The sequence below is a fragment of the Limanda limanda genome, chromosome 13 (assembly GCF_963576545.1).
Source record: "Limanda limanda chromosome 13, fLimLim1.1, whole genome shotgun sequence".
Taxonomy (NCBI): domain Eukaryota; kingdom Metazoa; phylum Chordata; class Actinopteri; order Pleuronectiformes; family Pleuronectidae; genus Limanda; species Limanda limanda.
This window is the reverse complement of record NC_083648.1, coordinates 8,922,138-8,940,925: the sequence shown is the minus strand read 5'-3', so window position 1 is coordinate 8,940,925 and position 18,788 is coordinate 8,922,138. Positions and strand designations below refer to the sequence as shown.

General features: G+C 40.6%; 1 protein-coding gene across 1 annotated transcript; it reads left to right on the top strand.

Annotated features, from left to right (window-relative positions):
• atp6v1h (ATPase H+ transporting V1 subunit H) lies at nucleotides 1–15,312 on the top strand. Its single transcript, XM_061084494.1, has 14 exons — nucleotides 1–63; nucleotides 1,224–1,382; nucleotides 2,377–2,476; nucleotides 2,594–2,683; nucleotides 3,092–3,205; nucleotides 3,705–3,809; nucleotides 4,458–4,517; nucleotides 5,451–5,548; nucleotides 6,271–6,463; nucleotides 7,985–8,163; nucleotides 8,432–8,557; nucleotides 9,260–9,361; nucleotides 10,950–11,063; nucleotides 14,968–15,312. Exons 2-14 carry the CDS (start codon nucleotides 1,279–1,281, stop codon nucleotides 15,035–15,037), a joined length of 1,455 nt encoding a protein of 484 aa, XP_060940477.1. The 5' UTR covers nucleotides 1–63; nucleotides 1,224–1,278; the 3' UTR covers nucleotides 15,038–15,312.
• The last annotated feature ends 3,476 nt before the right edge of the window (nucleotides 15,313–18,788 follow it).

Here is an 18,788-nt window from a genome sequence, read left to right as displayed (position 1 = left end):
AGTCACATGACACGGACGCTGTGTGTTGTAGTCAGTCAGCTGACCACTCAGGACATTAGCACGGTGAGTTACTCTTCTTCTTCTTCTTTACCTCTTAACAAACATGGTGTCGTGCAGCAAACACGTCTGCTGTCAACCTCTGTTGTTATAAAGTAATCGCGTCTGCAGCGCTGCACATTTTGACTCAGAGTGGATGAGAAGCCATGTTAGCACAGCTAGCACAGGTTAGCATCCGCAGTTTGTTTCGCTAGCTGTTAGCCAGGAAGAGCTCAGCTAACGGTGTCATATTTGTCCCCCCCACACAACATTTTAACTTCACATTTATTCACGTATACCTTGTATTTGTCTCCGAGTTTAATTCGAGTTAATGTCATCGTGTGTCGCCTTATCTCAGCTGTCGGGATGACTCATCTTTGCCTGTCGTGACTTTGGGTTTAGCTAGCTACTAGTTTGAGCTGCTGCAGCTAGCGGCTCTAGCTTCAGCTAGTGCTCCAGTCTGTGGACTGAGCTAAAACACGAAACCATTAAACCTCTTTGTGAGAACAACATGTCTCCCACACGTATAACTACTTTGCGTTAGTAGTAGATCGTTTTTATCGCCAGACTGTTTTCCTGGTAGCTCTGTCACTGCTAACCCTGCTAGCTAAACAGTGCTGAACAGAAGGGACACATTAGATAGATAGATAGATAGATAGATAGATAGAGTACTTTATTCATCCCCGAAGGGAAATTAAGTCGTCATAGCAGCCGGTATATTTGAATACAATAAAATACAATACAATGCAATAGGATAAAATTAAAAATATTGAGGTAGAAAGAATAAAAAAACAGAAGCACAAGATAAAATACAATAAAATAGGTAGATAAGGTGCATTGGCAATATGATGGTAAAAGTACTGATGATATGATGGTAATGGTATTGTTAGACAGTATATAAGAATACTACAGTATATATAGTATATTATATAACATAATATATATTTATATATGATAGTAATTATACCAATATAAAAGCAGTATATGGTAATAATGGCAGCAACAGTATTTATAATAATAATAGTAATGGTGATATAATAATAGTAATTATAACATGTACACATGTATAAATATGCTGCACTTTTTCTACTAGTTCCTATCTTTTAGCATGATGTTAACACACAGGAGCCAAACCAGAGGCTGCATCAGACCCTCCAATGTTGTGACACTGTTGTGTTTCCATCCAGGTGTTGTTGTATTTTCATCCGGACACATAGTGTTGTGTAGTGGATCTGTATCAACATGGATATCCGCGGGGCGGTGGACGCTGCGGTCCCCACAAACATCATCGCGGCCAAGGCAGCCGAGGTGCGGGCCAACCTGGTGAACTGGCAGTCCTACCTGCAGTGAGTACTGCCACAAATCGTGTACACATACCCTGGATCCTCCTGTCCAATCTAACCAACTGTAATACTGTACAGCCTGAGGTCCAGATTAACAAACTATATGCAGCCATGTCCACAAATACAACCAAGGACACAACTCCTATCCTCCCTCCAAGTATCAGCTCCTCTCCTCAGGCAGATGGTACAAGGTCCCCCCTTTTCAAACCACCCTTTTTCCCAATAATGAAACGTGTATGTTCACCCCCCTCGTTCACTACTTTTATATTTTATCTACAGTGCATGATGGATGAATGTATTTGATTGTGTTTTTCTATCGCTGTGACATTGTGGTCCAAGGCAAATCTCCCACTGGAACAATAAATCTTATCTCATCTTATCTTAATACATTTCCTGCTTTTGTTACCACTATAAGAAAGGTCACCGTCATATTTAATGTTTATAATTGAGGTCATGGTAGAAGTTGTTGTTGTTTACACTCTCCAAGCTGCACAATTTGCATCTTCATATTGTATTAGTTAAGTCAGCAAGTTATGCTCTCATACGTCAATCTGTCAGAAAGCAGTGTGCAAATCTAAAATCTGCTCTACACTTGTTCCTCTGCTGTGATTCACTGTCTCGAGTGATACTTCCCATTTTGAGCCTGTGTGTTTGAATGCAGTAGATCTGACTTATGACTCATATTATCACCCCTACAAATATGATCCTATTACTTGATTCCTTCTTTCATTTCTTATGGCTGTGCGATGACCAACAATAACAACCTGTCTTCATGGACCACCCATTGTGTGCTTTGCCTTAGCTAGAACATGTGGTATTTACAGGTTAACTGCCATTATTGTGCAAGCTTCTCTTTCAATTAGAAGCAGCATGCTAGTGTCAATTCCTCAGTGTGAGGGTCAGTAGTACATGTATGTAATGTCTTGATACAGAACTTTGTACACAATTTATAGTAGTTTGTGCTAAAATGTTTGTGTCTCAATCTCATTTCCTTTAGGAGTCAGATGATTTCAGCAGAAGACTGCGAGTTCATCAAGAAGTTTGAAGTGGCCAACTCTGAGGAGAAACAGGTCATTCTGACCAATGAGGGACATCAGGTATGAGGGCCTGCACTTTAACTGCACAGAATCTAAGCTGTGTGTTCAACATGTCTGTTGACACAGGAGCTATTGTGTCTTTCTGAGTTTCTGAATATCTGTTTTGCTTTTGCTCAGTGTGCCAAGACCTTTCTGAACCTGATGGCCCACATCTCCAAGGAGCAGACAGTCCAATACATCCTGACTCTGATTGATGACACCCTGCAGGTACACAGACAGACCCGCTGACTTTGGACATGTAGGACATGCATGTTCATATATAGATCACATCGTTTCCCTCCCACCAAGAGTTTTGATTTAAGTTGTGTGTATTCACACATCTTCTCCGATGTCGGTAGCATGTAAAATCAACAACTAATGTCAGCATGTCTGCACTTTTGATGTATTATGATTTTTCTTTAATTTACCAGTGGATGATGTAATGTGCCTTTAATCGAGACACCAGACTGTGACTGATTTTACTTCTTGGCTTCTGTGATAATCACTGTCTAATTAGCATCTGCCAATTTATTTTGTCTCTCAAAATACTCAATCATTTGCTTGTAAAGATGGATTATGTGTGATGCAGTCCATATCCAAGAACTCATCCAATATTTTATTTCAACTGTCTCTCAGGAGAACCATCAGAGGGTGAACATCTTCTTCGACTACGCCAAAAAGACGAAGAACACCGCCTGGTCATATTTCCTTCCCATGCTCAATCGTCAGGACCTGTTTACTGTCCACATGGTGAGTTAATGGATGATGTTTCCAGATAAAAAGGTTGTATTCCATTAAATGCTTCACAGCCATGACTTTTTCACATACTCTGCTTCTAATCATAGCAAGGCATCAATTATTCCTCACAAAGGAACCTTATCCACATTCCTTGAACAGGCAATTAATGTAATGACTTTTCCCAGATACCCTTTTTAAAATAAACTTGAAGTCAAACTGAGTTCTATGAGGGAGCCTGATTAAGAAAACAAGCGAGATGGCATCCAGTAGGTGGACATAATGTGACCCAAACTATGTGACACTACACGACAGTCACTCCAACAATCATGCCGTACCCTTTCTCATAATTTGCAGCCACAATATTCATCTTCTCCTGGGGAGGAGGAAATTGGAGAAATTACTTTGTTCCTGTCTCATCTTGTCAAGTGTTCAATTGCAGATTTCAAATGTCAACTGTTGGTAGACTGTTCATTCAAAGCAACATAACTTTGAAATGTCCCTCTTATATTAGGCTGCAAGGATCATCGCGAAGCTGGCTGCGTGGGGCCGTGATCTGATGGAGGGAAGTGATCTGAACTACTATTTTAACTGGATAAAAAGTCAGCTCAGTTCACAGGTAAAAAAAGCAGAGTACACATAAAGTCAAACTGTCTAACCTTTTATTTTACAGAAAATTGTGTTTCCTTCTATTTTATTTGATTAACAACAGTTTATTACAATACGGTGTTATTAGTAGTTGTATAAGTGTGTGTGAAATATACTGTTAACTGTTTTTTTCCTCTTAAATTCATCATATCATGGTTCTTTCTTTTCTCAGATATTGTGATATCCGCTTCTTAAAAATTTGGCTACATCTTTCTAATGGAGTTACAGTTATTCTTCAAGAGTCTTATCTATATAGATAACTTCTATTATCTGTCCCTGTTAACTTTGTCTGACTTAGTATGATCTATTGAATCACATTGATTTTGAGCTGGCTTGTTAGATTTAGAGATGGTCTGAAGTTTGGACTGTAGGTGCTGGCTTTGCAATGGCAGACGTGTGCACCAAACAGTGGGCAGCTAAACCAAAACTGCTTCTTATAATTGTGTTTAATATTCATTAATCTCTTCAACAGCCAAGCAGCAAATCACTCAGCATCCGCTGTCTCTGAATTGCATTTGTGGCAAAACTTGCAGCACAAGCTGTGTTGTTCCAGTGACACAGTGACTCATCTCCAACTGTGAACATTTCTGCCCCTGTTCTTTTGCTTATCTCTCATTAGAACCTACATGGTACAGGTCCAGAATCAAGCTCAGGAGCAGGAACAATTTCCCCCAGTGAAGTAAGTATAAGTGAAGTGCAGATTCGGAAAACCTGGGGCTTCCAGGAGGATGAAAAAAAGCAGGATTTGTGCAAGCTGCAACGTTTCAGCTGTCACTGGACTTTCACTTCTGTTCTTTCCCCGCTTTTTCTCTGTCATCCTGCTCTTGCACTGGAGTTTGTCATCAATACTTGTAGAAAGATGGAAACCAGCATGGTGTTGGCTGCCACTGGTTGTTTGCAGCTGTACAAAATTGCATGTCGTAAGCCTCTTCACCCTTTATGCTGAAAGCGCATGACGAACACAGCTTTTGCTGTACATAAGGATAACAAGGTTAATATGAAATTGGATCAACATTTGCCCAGCAGCAGCATCCTACTATTTTATATCTCATACTGTGTCAAGCATAGTTGCATTATTCTGAGAAATGTGCTCAGAAAATATTGACAGGAGTGGTATCTAATAACTTAACATCATCTTTATCATTTTCAACAAGGTAACCTCTGCTCCACCACCCCTCTGTCCTCACTGTTCCCTGTTCCTCTTGCTGGACATCTTTCTTTTCACCCTTTTCAAATTAACAGATTAATGCAATCTATTTTCTCCTCTCAGCTTCCTCCACTCTAATCTCAATTCTAATCTTTACATTGTTCTGCTCAGGTGTGATGGGTCACTTGTCCCTGCTCTTGCTCTGTATTGTACTATTGAGTCCGTGATCTAGCATGTGTTCATGTGTATAGACGATAGACTGCATGTGCAAGGCCTCAGGTTTGACAGCTGATGGTGCAAGTTTTGGACTGGTGTTCTTCCATGTGCTGTCTCTGCTTGTCAACTACTCAGTGTTTCAGAGCTGCATTGATTGAACTTGACCTTCTAACATTTGGTTTGTTTTCCTAATTGCACAGCTAAGGCCCCACCTCTGTTTGATCAGATGTTTCCCTCTGTCCTTTTCAGAGCTCTCAGTATGTCCAGTGTGTGGCTGGGTGCCTTCAGCTGATGCTGAAGGTGAATGAGTATAGGTTTTCCTGGGTGGAGGCTGATGGGGTCAACTGGTGAGTAAAGACTCCTTATATGTTAAAAAACAGCCAACAATAACTGATGGAATGAAGCCCCTCATGTATCAGTGAGTGCCACTGCTATCATGGTGAAATCACCAACCTGATGGAATCAAATTAAATTTAAAGGGTAATGTGAGTTAAATTAAATGTTCTGAGCTCTCAGCATGGCTCCAACTTGACTCATACTGGATATTTTATACATAAAATAATTTATTAACTTCATTAAATCTTTAAAAGCCACTGTACAGTTTGAATGTTATTTATTTTGTATGTAACTGGCACCAAAAAAACATGATTCAAATCCCCATTAAAATCCAGCTAAGGAAGAGAATAGTGCTCATTGTAAAAAAAAAAAAAAATACCAATGTTGAATGTCAAAGTGTTTCCTGTGCAAGTGAGTTTTTTACTTTAGTATTTAGTATGTAAAACTGGCCTTACTTCATAATTTGGATCAGATAATTATTGGCCATCTCTGCACTTAGCAGGTATTTCTGCAAATGCATGACTCGCAGTAGTTATTAGTACTGGTCTCTGTATTTTGAGCAACTAGTCCGTTGCTCCAAAGACTGTCTGAACATTTCATTTTCATCCATTATCAGAGAAAATGGATGAAAATTAAAGCTCCTCTGTAAGTAAACAGGTGGTAGATGAAGATGTCCTTCGTAGCGCTTTTCCCTTTTTTGTTTTATTCATGTTTTTTTTTCTTTCTGTTTAAGCATCACAGCGGTGCTGAGCAACAAGTGTGGCTTCCAGCTCCAGTACCAGATGATCTTCTGTGTTTGGCTCCTGGCCTTCAGTCCTCAGCTCTGTGAGCAGCTGAGACGCTACAACGTAGTGCCAGCCCTGTCCGACATCCTCCAGGAGTCTGTCAAGGAGAAGGTCACCCGAATCATCCTGGCTGCCTTCAGGGTATGTGGAGAAAGTTCGGTGTTTTGCTTAAATGCCATTTTCACACTGAAAATTATTTTACCACACTGACTGAATTGCTCGTCCATATTGTGGTGCTTTGTTTAAACCAGTGGTTCCCAAGGGTTCTGCAAGATTTCTCATATTTTACTGTATATTTGGTTTAACAATCAACCTCATAAAAAAAAGGTAGCATTTAAATATAAGGGACATTTCATATTCTTCTTCCATATGAATAAAATGAAAAAATTATATTAATCATCTTGGATGTGCAGTCATACAGAGGCTAAGAGCAGAGTTACATAACTTTTCTAAATATGTATCCAGGTAATCAGTTGTCAGAAAAGAACAGTTGTTATAGCAACTGATCTAAATAATTGTCACAGAAGAAGAACACATGCTGTATGAACATGTATGAAAAAGGATTAATTGCAGTGTCGGCCAAGTTTGGAAAGCACTGGTCTGAAAGTCCTTTTCTGGCAAAACTCAGAACCATCAAACTTTTACAAATTTGCTGACAAAAGTTTTTAGGTAATGATTTAATTCTTGCACTTTACTTATGCAGGATAGGATACTGATAAAGAAAGTGTGCATTTTGTAGAATGTCACTTGGGATCACTCAAAACATATTTGAATATTTTTACCATTGTTTTGCATGTTGCTATTTTTCCCAAGTGTCCTAATTGTGCAAATGGTTCTGCTCAGCCCAGGGGACCAAAAACAGACTTGATTTAACCAGACCATCTGGAAGTCTTTAAACACATCGTCAAAGGCAGGACTCAAGTGTTTATGATGTGTTCGCCCCCATTATAATGCTGGTACTTAATGTTGTTCCAGTTGTTTGAAAAAAACAATCCAATCCTGCTCCTGAAAACATCCCACTGGTTGTTACACATATCCTGTCAAAGATGGACGGATTTTAAACTTTTATTGGCACTGTTTGCTCCACTTGAGTCAGATGCTGTGAACAAATAACAGGCTCTTTTTAGAAAAGAAGATATTTGTAGTCCGTTGCAGCTCTGCCTGAATGCAGGCTGAAAGGGTTCAATCAGAGGAGCAGTCTGACGCCACTTTAGTGTCACTCTAAGTTTTGCCACTAGAATTTTCTGGGACTTTGTCCAGTGATCCTTACTCAAAAGCTTGAACATTGTGTTCTTGTTACAGCTCTGCACTCATCACCTTCACAGCTCACTCACCAGTTTATCATATGGTTGATCTGCCCTGGTGGAAATTCATAGCTTGTGTGTATATTTCCATATCAGTCATGTAAATAAATGTGAGGAGTGTGTTATATGAATAGAAGCTTTTCTCACTGTATATATTTGATATGGTGATAGACATACATTGTGAAAATCAGTTGTTTAGTTAACATTACCAGGCAGCAGTATTGTCTTCTATCGTGTAAAACACAGTAAACAGTTAACATTATAATAACCACAGCATGAACAGTACACTTCAAACAGACTGATCACCTACGATAAACAACTCATCAAATAACTGTTCGGTTCTTTTGTTCTCTGACAGAATCTCCTCGAGAAGTCGTCCGAGAAGGAGACTCGTCAGGAGTACGCTCTGGCCATGATTCAGTGCAAGGTGCTGAAGCAGCTTGAGAACCTTGACCAGCAGAAGTATGATGACGAGGACATCACAGAGGACATCAAATTCCTCCTGGAGAAGCTAGGGGAGAGCGTGCAGGATCTGAGGTACCGAGTGGACTCCATGGCACGAATAATCACTCCAGACTATTTAAAAAAAGTTATATATATTGTAGTTCTAAACATTACCTGTCACTTTCAAATGAGGCCAATTTCTTTCCTAAAAACATTTTTCTGTAAATTGTGAATGATGGGGAAGCCGATAGTGTGTCCTCTTTTTCCGAAGAACAAAATACTTTGATGATCCTTGGACTGTGCTCTTCTCTTTATTGAAAATCTTTCCAATGTTCTTCTCTTTTTTTAATTTCATCTACAGCTCATTTGATGAGTACAGCTCTGAACTCAAGTCCGGACGCCTGGAATGGAGTCCTGTGCACAAATCAGAGAAGTTCTGGCGTGAGAATGCCGTTCGTCTGAATGAGAAGAACTACGAGCTGCTCAAGTAAGATGAAGCGGATTCTGTAGCAAGGCTTTTTATTTTCTCCATGGGACTCAAAAACCTGAACTTGACACTTCAGAAAACAAAAAGCTTTGCAGTAGAAAGTACAGCTTGTTCAAAACCTTCTCAAGCTATTCCCACAAAAAACATAATTAATAATTTAATTAATGTATAAAATCAGAGTTTTGACAGATTGGCTAATGACAAATGCGTTTGGGGTTTTCTTATCTGAACATATTTTTACCAGCAATCTATAAAGTAAAAAAAATGATTTTTCCATCTGGTTGTCTCATCACCTTCCTCTTTGTATTCAGACGACATCCCCGTCTTAAATTACCCTCAATTTCTTTTTGTCTCTTTCCCTAAATCTCATCCTCGCTTTGTCTCACTTAGAATCCCATGGTTTCCCTTTTTCATAGGATCCTTGTTTGTCATACTCTTCGATTAGAGTTTAGGTTTAATCTCTTTAAAAAAACAAACATTGGCCTTGATTCACTGAGCAATCTGTGCATTTGTACTTCCACCAGCTCTTAAGAGACAAAGAATCTCAGCTAATCAATTGCATTCATTCATCGTTTTTCAGTGAAGCTTTTGCCGGGGAGCATCTGAGAATTGTATAATTTTCAGAGCACATCGTCTTTGCTTTTGACGCAGCCAGACCTCACCATTTAAATGCCTCTCCTTTTGTCTGCCTGTCTTCACTAGGATCTTGACGAGGCTGTTGGAGGTGTCTGATGATCCTCAGGTCATAGCGGTTGCGGCTCACGATGTGGGAGAATACGTGCGACATTACCCACGCGGGAAACGGTGAGACATTTTTAATGGAAGACCAAATCAGGCTTAAAGATTCTGTGTCTTTCAGAATAATATGAAATCGCATGTGTTACAGTCCTGTAACAGATTCAATTTCCCTGAGGCCTTTGGGAATACTTATGAACATAAACCTGTTCTCCTCCATGTTAGTGGATGGGACATGGAGTTGTTGGAACACTGATGTTTGTTCTAGTGCATTTTTAAAAAATTGGTTTTAATTGGTTATTAAGCGTGTGTGTCATATCCCTCTTTCTTTACTCCATTTACAACTAGGGATGGGTATCGTTTGGTTTTTATCCGATACCGGTTCCTAACCGATACTTTTAAAACGATACCGGTTCCTAAACGGTGCCGGAACCGATACTTTTTTCAAAAAAGTGCACAAAACGATGCTTGACTAAGAAAGGCTTTTTTTATTGCCAAATATATTAACTGTTTAAAGTAGATTATAAATATAAATAAATACAAAACCCTTTTTAACTTAAAACTATGAATAACATACGAACTGTTAACAAAAGTTTACCCCCCCCCCCCGTGTCTCCGCGGCTGGGGCTGTCGCAGGGGGGCTTCGGCCCCCCTTCGTCCCCCTAAAATGCGGACGCTTTTATGAAACATGTCTCGCCGTGGTCTTCGTTCCTCCCGCCCCGAGCCTTTCCAAGCCGACCCGGAGCCCGCGGCGCACCGCCACGGAGGAAATGCGCCCGGCGGGGGGCAGCGCCGGGGAGAGGTCTCCCCCCCCACCACCTGAACGTGAGCCCTGACGCACGTGGGGCGCGGGCAGCGCAGGGACAAGAGTCTGTCCACCGGGAGCCGGGGGCCCGGCGGGAGCCGCCGCTTCCCGTGAAGGAAGAAGCGGAAGTGTGAGGAGGCGGGACGAGCGGAGACCTCAGTCTGCAATTGGCTCAGGCACCGAAATGAAGCACCGAAATCTCCGTTGCATTTCGGTCCGGGTAGGTACCGGTTGTAATGGAACCGGTTCCATATTGGAACCGGTTCTCGGTACCCAACCCTATTTACAACAGTGTGTGTTATGTGAGACATTAACAGGTGATCTAAAAAATGTGTTCTGTGTTTCTCCTTGATTCTGATTTTTACAATAACCAAGATGACCATGTTTGGTAAAATAAAGAGACCTCCCTCATCCTCTCTATACATATTCTTTAGGCCTGTGACTCTGTGTGAGTGACAGATCACTAATGGTTTGTCTTCTCTTAAACTTCTTCTCTTTCCTTTTTACCTGTTGTCATAATCTCAGGGTCGTTATTCCCCCATGTCCAGCCTTATTATAATGATAACACTCAGTTGGCCCAAAGAATGTAACACTACCAATGCATGTACTTTCACCTACTTTCAGACCATTTACTGAATTACCACACGCACCGCCTCATGAAGGCCTGTTCCCTCCTTTCAAAGCACAACATCCTTTTTCGAGGCCAGTGACCTTTCATAAAATACATAGAGCATTTCAGGGACTGGATTAAATTACCTGCTGCTGGACCAAACCCAATGAGGAAAATAGGACCTTTTTTCTTTGTGAATAAAAGGCTGTCACCCATAATGCCTTTTATTCCTCCCATTTCAGGGTGATCGAGCAGCTGGGTGGAAAACAACTGGTGATGAATCACATGCACCACGAGGACCAGCTGGTCCGTTACAACGCCCTGTTGGCTGTGCAGAAGCTGATGGTCCACAACTGGTATGAACCCATTAAACCTCATATACAATTTCCTGTTGGAGGTAAACTACTCCTCATCTGTACAGTGTCATGAGGAAAGCTCTCCCTCAGTGGACACGTACCTTTTGAGAGGGAAATATCAATACCCTGCATTTACAGCTTGATGATCAACAGCTCTGCACACGATCACAGATAATGTCATTGATTTGGTCTGATTAGACGTCTGCTTGGGTTGAATATGAGCAGTGCTCCGTGCACTCGATACTGATGAGAACAATCAGTTGGATTAGAGCTGACAGCAGATTTGTTCAGATGTCACTCCAGCTCAGTCTGTGTCCTCAAATCGAGCAGAACATACAAATCCTGAATCGTTTGTATACGAAAACAAAGCAGAACTACATTTTTTCTGTGTAGTGCTTTTAACAATGCTCCAAGACACTTTACAGAGGTTTAAAATAAAATGGTTGTCACATTAGAATTTAAATCTTGCTTGTGTTGGTTTTGCGGCCGCTATCTTAAATACACTCGACTCCCTGAGCAACTGTGGATTGAGGCTTTGTGTGTAATATCGGAGCGTTATGCGGTTTCCCATCTAAGTGATTCCATGCACACAGGCTTTTCACTGAAGTGTGAGCAGCATCTATCCACTAGAACACAAAGGGGTTTTCAGTGTTGGTATTGGTTACTGAGGAAAATAAATTAAAATGTGATATCAAGTGCTTCACAAAGTAAAAAGGTGCACCAAGAAGACAGCAAGATACAATACATCAAAATACCAATAGTAAAAATTAAATAAGAATACAATCTAATTTGCTGGTATTTAAAAGGTTCTCAAATCGAAGAGAAATGCATTATAAAGCAATATGCATTTTCCCTTTCAACTTAAACTCTTTAACTTCAGATCCAGGAGATTTTTTTATTTATATCTACAAGAGAATTAAAAAATGTTTTTGATATAATACCTGCATTTTTTTTCTGGTTAATTAAAGGAAGAGAACAGGAGTACTGTCATCGAACACACCTTTATACTTGAGTCCCTTTTTAATTTGGCATTAAAACAGATATTTAATCCATCCCAGGTTTAGGTTTTAAAAACACAGCACATAAATCAAATCTTAACACTTACACTTCTTGTATTTTCTTTAACATCTATATCCTATTCGTCCTCGTGACGAACTGCTGGGGACAAAATTGCGGACGTGAATCATTCAGATGCGTTAATATATCAGCTTTTAAATAGACAAACATGGAAAGCACCGAGGGTTATTGTTTGTCTTAGTTTTCACTCGTTTGGTCACCACGACCTGAACTGTTATGTGGAGCAGGGCTGTGTGAATAGCCTGCTGCATTACGACAGAAATCTGCGAATGCCGTTGCAGAACAAGATGATATCGATCGGCTCTCATGTTCTTAAAGATGCATAGTCTCCATTTCTCAACAAAGTGAGAAGCGTTCACAACACCCACGTCCCTGAAGGGAGCTCCCATGTTGTTACTGTTTCAACAAGATCTTCTCATTGTGTTGACTGAAGGTCCCCGGCCCCGCTGTCATGACAACAGCACAGATGAATGTGTCAACTGGAAAAACTACACTTATTTTACTCATGTGGTCTTTGCTCTGCTTCGTTAAGTACTTGTTTTTCTTAGGTGCTTTCAGATCCAATAAGTGATAAATTACTATATTTCTTTGCCATTCAGCTGCAGTCTGCACCTTTAGTCAGGTTCTAAAAAACATTATATATCAATGTGAATTCAGTGTGAATTTATATTTTTCTTGTCAACCTTTAGTGAAACTGTCACTGAAGAGAATGTGCTGTTGATTGAGTGCTGCTTTTTTCCTAGGTAGCATGGTTGTTATATTTATTCTTACATCAGAATAATCACAGCTTCTCATATGTGCAAAGTGTGTTGTGCTTGTTACAAGGACTCACTGCGGGTAATTATTTGAAGCAGCAATATCAAACCAATATAACACTGTCATTCTAAGGTCTTTTTAAATCAAGGATGTTGGGAAGATGTTGTTCCATCTCATCTAATATCTGCCAAACAGGAAGATGAAATGATGTGAAATGAAAAGGGTGATTATCGACACACTGTCAGCTCTGAGTTTATCAGCGATAGATGTTGATCATTAGATTTGAAAAAGAAACGGAACAGTACCAATCGAAAAGTACAAAAAAATAAGTGTATTGCAAAATAGTGTGTGTTGTGGCTGAACCTTGGTTTGAATTCGTTTTTTTGCTTCGGACAAAATAGTTTCCCTTGTGAATAATATCATGAAATGTGCTGTCAGGTGAAAACAGGAGAAAACAGACCTGGAGTGCAGCATTTCAGCAGATTGAAATTGCAGCGTTTATTTGTGTTGTTGCCTCAATTATGTGATAATGTGACTCACACTTTAGCGCCTTCCTGTGCAATGATGAGGTGAAAATTATCTTTATTTTAAATTAGGTATTCATCATCACCTTTCATTAGCGCTACCATCTTTTTTTTATAGCAATATAACCTGATAATATCCTGTTGCACCTCGGTCAACTTGAAAATGAATAAATAAATAAAAGGCCCAAACTTTGCTTTATTCATTAAGTATTTGTTTTCTCATGTTTCCCCTCCAGGACTGATGTGGCAGTGTAGGTATTAGTTTATTCAGCTACATGCGTCAGACAGCCCCCCCGTCATTTACTACACAACTATGGCTTATGCTTCCAATTATTGCCATCTGCCTTTATTAGCTCGCTGGCTATTCTCTGAATCAACATATAGCTGCTATTTGCAGCCCAGCTAAAGGTTATCACTGACAGCTCCAGGGAGGTGTGGAGATTTGTGATGCTGGAGGATTTCTTTTTTATCCTCTTAAAAGCTGAAACACTGAGTAAATACTTCACAGAAACAGGCGACAGAGGCTTAAAATCTGCTGTTTGATAGATTTGAATTGATCCAGAACAGGTGCAAGGATGTTGTTCCCAGGAGTTAGTGGGTTTTTATCTTTTGTACCAGTCAAATAAAAAAAAGTTTATTTCTAAACAGTGAAATGCCCAGATTTGACTTTAGAAAAACGATTTCCAGGATGTTATAAATTCATCATCTTGGGCCCAGCAGTTAACAAAGAATTAAAATCTGGCATGCAGCTCAATGATGAGCAATATTTGGTCTTTTGAGGTGGAGAAACCGGAAAGAAAAAGGGAAATATGCTGTAATATTTTTTTTTTTCAATGGCTCCTGAATATTGTGCTGTTATCAACCTGCTGCTGTGATTCATACTTTTGTTTCTATTTGTTGATCTTGAGAAAAACGGATCAAAAAAAGCTAATATGTGACTGCTAATATGATATATATTAGCAGTCACAGATCTTAGCGTATATTTTTTAAGGAAGATATTATTTCTCTCCTCTGAAGTTCTTTCCAGCCTTTTCCATGTTCAGGGTTCTGAGAGGCATTTGATATTTCTTTTAGCATTAAGCTGAGTGTCATGATAGCAAGTCTGAAAATGTTACTGCCAAGAGAAAAGCGTGAAGAAGAAGATCTGTGACCTTTGAGAATTCTGGTATGTTTTAGTATTTAAAATGTCATCATGTCTGGGTCAGAATGAGCAGGAGAGTCTTTCTGGAAACCACAAGCTCACTTTAAAGTTGAAACTGACCTTTTAAGGCCATGATTACAACCAATGGAAATCGACATGGCGTCACGATACCCAGGAAGTATTGGCCGGACTCCTGACAGGTTCTGTGGGGAGAGACGTTCTTTTTACCTCGGAGTTTGGGCTTTTAGAAGTTTTACATTAACAGAAAACTTGTACAATATCTTAGAGGAAAGAAAGACTTAAAAAGCATTAAATGCTCTAATCTAAACTCAAATGAAATTCAAATTAAGGAGTGGTGTGAATATTGGAAGTGAAAATCCTAATCTGTTGTGTCTTTCTGTTTCAGGGAGTACCTCGGCCGACAGCTCCAGTCCAGCGACCAGCAGCAGACTCCGGCCGTGGCGGCTCGAAGCTGAACTGTGCGTGTGTGTGTTTGTGTATTTGATCGTCTTCAGCTCATTTTGTGTAACGATTTGAAAATCAAAATCAAACCACATGGTTTCCTGCTCCAGCTCCAATGATCCTCGATGTTTCCTGATTTGACTGTCGTGTTTCGTGACGTGGCCCCTCGGCTCAGTGGCGTGTGGTGATTGAAGTCCCACTTTATGTCTGTGATGATGTACAAAAGTTATTTATGTCAGTAACCTGTGAAACATTCTACGTGTTCTAATAAAGATGCTTATATATGGTGTTCCTGTGACACGTCTGTGTTTCCTGTGAAGGATTCAATCATGGTCGAGGTCACGACTGCTGAATGAAAAAGAGATTGACTGAGTCCCTTTAGTTTTCCAATGATAGCACTTTATAGAGTGTAAAATAATAAGAAAATAACACACAATTGTATCTTATAAACTATTCCTTTAACTGTCTGGCTCTCCAGACCTCTTCCTGTGAAGAGTTATCTTTGTTTGAAAGACAATAACACCTAATCTCCTCAAAATGTAATATATAGTTTATAAAGCTACGGTAAGATTGGAGCTATTCTTCATCCACAGTCGACACACAGGTTTTTCTCATGTCAACAAGATGTAGGATATTTTGTAGGAAGCTTTGACCTTACACTGACGCTTCCAGTCCTTCATTAGACGTGACTATGAGTTTCCTCACAGTCATTTCACATTATTCACAGCTTCTCCCTGAGTGGCTGTTTATCTGTTTCTGTGCTGCACAGCAGGTTATGTTTCGAATGTGCACCAGAGTCTGTGAATCCACTGTGTGTCCATCAGAATTCCATTTGAATCTGAGGTGTTTGACCTTTCCCCCCCGCCCTGCCCTTGACTGTTCGCAGTGCAGATGCTTTTCACAGCTCTGCCTTCACTGTTTCAGCTCATTGAGCATGAGCACGAGCAGACCCACACACACACACGTTATGAAGTTTACACAACAGGAGACAACAGCTGTAATAGGAGCTGTTGACTGAGACTGGAGTTTTGAGTGTAACTATAAGACACTGTGCTCAGGGCAGTTTGTTTCCGTACCCACTCTCCCAAATTTCTTTACTGTTTTTCCATTTTCTCCCTGTAATGAATCCCTGTAGAACCAAACAGCTCCATCGATGACAACACTTGAGCCCTGGGTATAATTATACTTGTTTTGATTTCTCAAGAATTTCAAATCACGACTTCTCTTGACTTTATCTATCAAACAGTCCCATGAGTATTGAGTAAACGTCTGTTGACTGTCAGCAATAACAGACACATTGTTAGAATAAACACTAATAGGGAATAAAACATTTTGTGATGGACATTAGAATGGCATATAGTAGATCTCTGCCAAGATCCACAAATTATTCCCTGAAAAATGCATGACAGTTTAAACAATGCCTAAATCTTGCAGTGAAAAAGAAAGAACACTAATTGGAAACATGGTTTTCGTTTTCGGCCCATTTTCCATCTTCGCATCAAGTTTCAGGCAAATCCATTCGTTAGTTTTCCATAATCTTTGCTGACAACCTGAAAAATGGACATGGGTGAATAAGTATGTTTAAAGAACTTCCTGCTAGAGGCACCAAGGGCTTAAGACATTACAAGTCAACTTGCATTGTGGGTAAAGTAGATGCCAGAATGACTGAAATAATATACCATGAAAGATAATATCTTTGTCTCTGCTGAACGGACTGTGACTCTAATCTCTGTGTTACTGTGTGAACTACTCATGACCACAGACCCACAATCAGGCCCTAATGAAGCATAATGGAGATATAACAGGTTCTTTTCATTCAGTTGCAGCTTTTAGTTTCGCAAATCATCAGAGTGCACCACTGTCTAATAACCAGACCTTACATTTTGCATTTAATGAAAAGGCATAATCAAAAACTTTTACAAAACAAAGTGTCTGTACAAACAGTTGAGGTCAATCTGGTTATTCAAAACCGTGAATATTTAATGGGCTGATACTTATGCGTGTGTACCATTGGGTGCAGGTCCAGACTCTCTGGCCTTAGAGAAATGCACTTTACTGAGTGCTGCTCTCGTTAGTATTTACAACAGCTCCAGTCTGCTCCACTCGCTCGGCTCACAAGGCGAGGCTGGTAGCAGGATGCCCAGGAGCAGCCGGATGCCCAGGAGCAATCAGCTGCCAGATGCCCTCAGTGCTGAAGTGAAACCCCCCGAGACGAGTTTCTGATTTGTTCTTCAACTCTCGAGTCCTCGGTCGGACTGAGAACGTCCAACCTGAGCTAAACTTCAGTCAAACACAACTTCAGTCCTCTGAGCTTTAGAGAGATCAACCCTACCCGACAGTCACGTTTCAAATGACCCCTCCGTCCTCGCAAACGCCGATCAGCTCGTCCCTCGTGCTCTGACTCCTGAAAGGTCTGGAGAGCCGGGACCAGGCTGTGACGAGTCGAGTCAATATTAATGTAGAGAGTCGCTGCCTTATTTACAGTGGCTGATGCTCTGAGCTCCCTGTGCACGCTCACCTGCACCGTACCCCGTGAACTGTTGCACTCTGAAGCAGATGGATTTTCCTCCCCACTGCCCTTTTTATCATGCTACACACATTTGTTGTTTGCGGTCAAGGCAGCGGTTCAAACTGTTTTATAGATGAAACTCCCCGAGGTGCTGTCTGCTTCATTTTGTGTCCCAACTTTTCAATCAAGTTTAGTTCCCCCCCTCTCTCTCTCTCTTTCTCAGATAGATGTTTTGGTTCTGGATCTTTATTAAACATTCAGATGGTTTGACTTCTCTTCTCAACCTGTTCACGTTCCTCATCTTCGTCTCCTCGGCCTGGCAGACTTTTAATGAGCTCCCTGAGAGCAGAGTATCGTTGCCCCTGCTCCGTTTGCACAAATCCACTTTGGCTGCTCGCAACCTTGGCCAGAGATGCTCCGTTCCCATGGTGACGATCAAAACAAGATTCTGCCGGCAGCCACGCAGCGCGAGCCTCAATTTAAGGCTGCGTCTCAGGAAAATCACAACTAGCCCCTGCAGAGAGTTCACTTCTCGCTTTTATGCCTTATAATAATCTTATTATGTGTGACATTACGCTGCGAAATTAACTGTGTGATGCATGGACACTGGGATTTTACAATTCCAGAGGTTTTCACAGCCCGACGTCCTGCTGCTTGTGACCGAGTGCAGGTGCTCAGTCATCCTCCTCCTGTTGGTCAGGGTGCACTCACACGTCGATAGATGGAGGCTGCACTGAATCCTAGTAGACGACTTAGCTGTTGAGTGATCTGTTGAAAAACAACAAACAGTGAAATCTGGTTTTAAAGTCTATCTTGTTATACTGGATCATAATGGATATTTTGAATGCAGGGACCCAGAGGGCGAGACACAAATGAGTAAAGAAGACACTCATTTAGTTTTTGTCTCAGCTGTGACAGTGGCTCAGGGGTATAGGGCGGGTCGTTATCTCGTTTCACTCTGTGGTTTGATCCCAGTCTGCCCCATTATACATGCACAACTATCCTGAAAATAAATAATACAATGCAAAGTATTTTAATATCTTGTTTCAAGACCAAGTCGACCCCGAGTTCCCTCAAATTGTCACATTAAAGTTTCACTGTTAAATGAAAGCTCCAACACATTGTAAACTAAATGACGTCTGATGTCTGACATTTCAGTTCCATGAAAAATGTACTGTATAGTTCAGCTTCTTGCTTTGGTTTATAATTTTTCTGATTTACTCTGAACTTTATCCAGTGGGTGAACTTAGTAAAGC

Bases quoted from the DNA above. Each gene is read 5' to 3' on its own strand.
- atp6v1h (XM_061084494.1), top strand. From the start codon at position 1,279: ATGGATATCCGCGGGGCGGTGGACGCTGCGGTCCCCACAAACATCATC. The intron at 1,383-2,376 runs GTGAGTACTGCC...CATTTCCTTTAG, and splicing joins AACTGGCAGTCCTACCTGCA to GAGTCAGATGATTTCAGCAG. The intron at 3,810-4,457 runs GTAAAAAAAGCA...ATCTCTCATTAG, and splicing joins AAAGTCAGCTCAGTTCACAG to AACCTACATGGTACAGGTCC.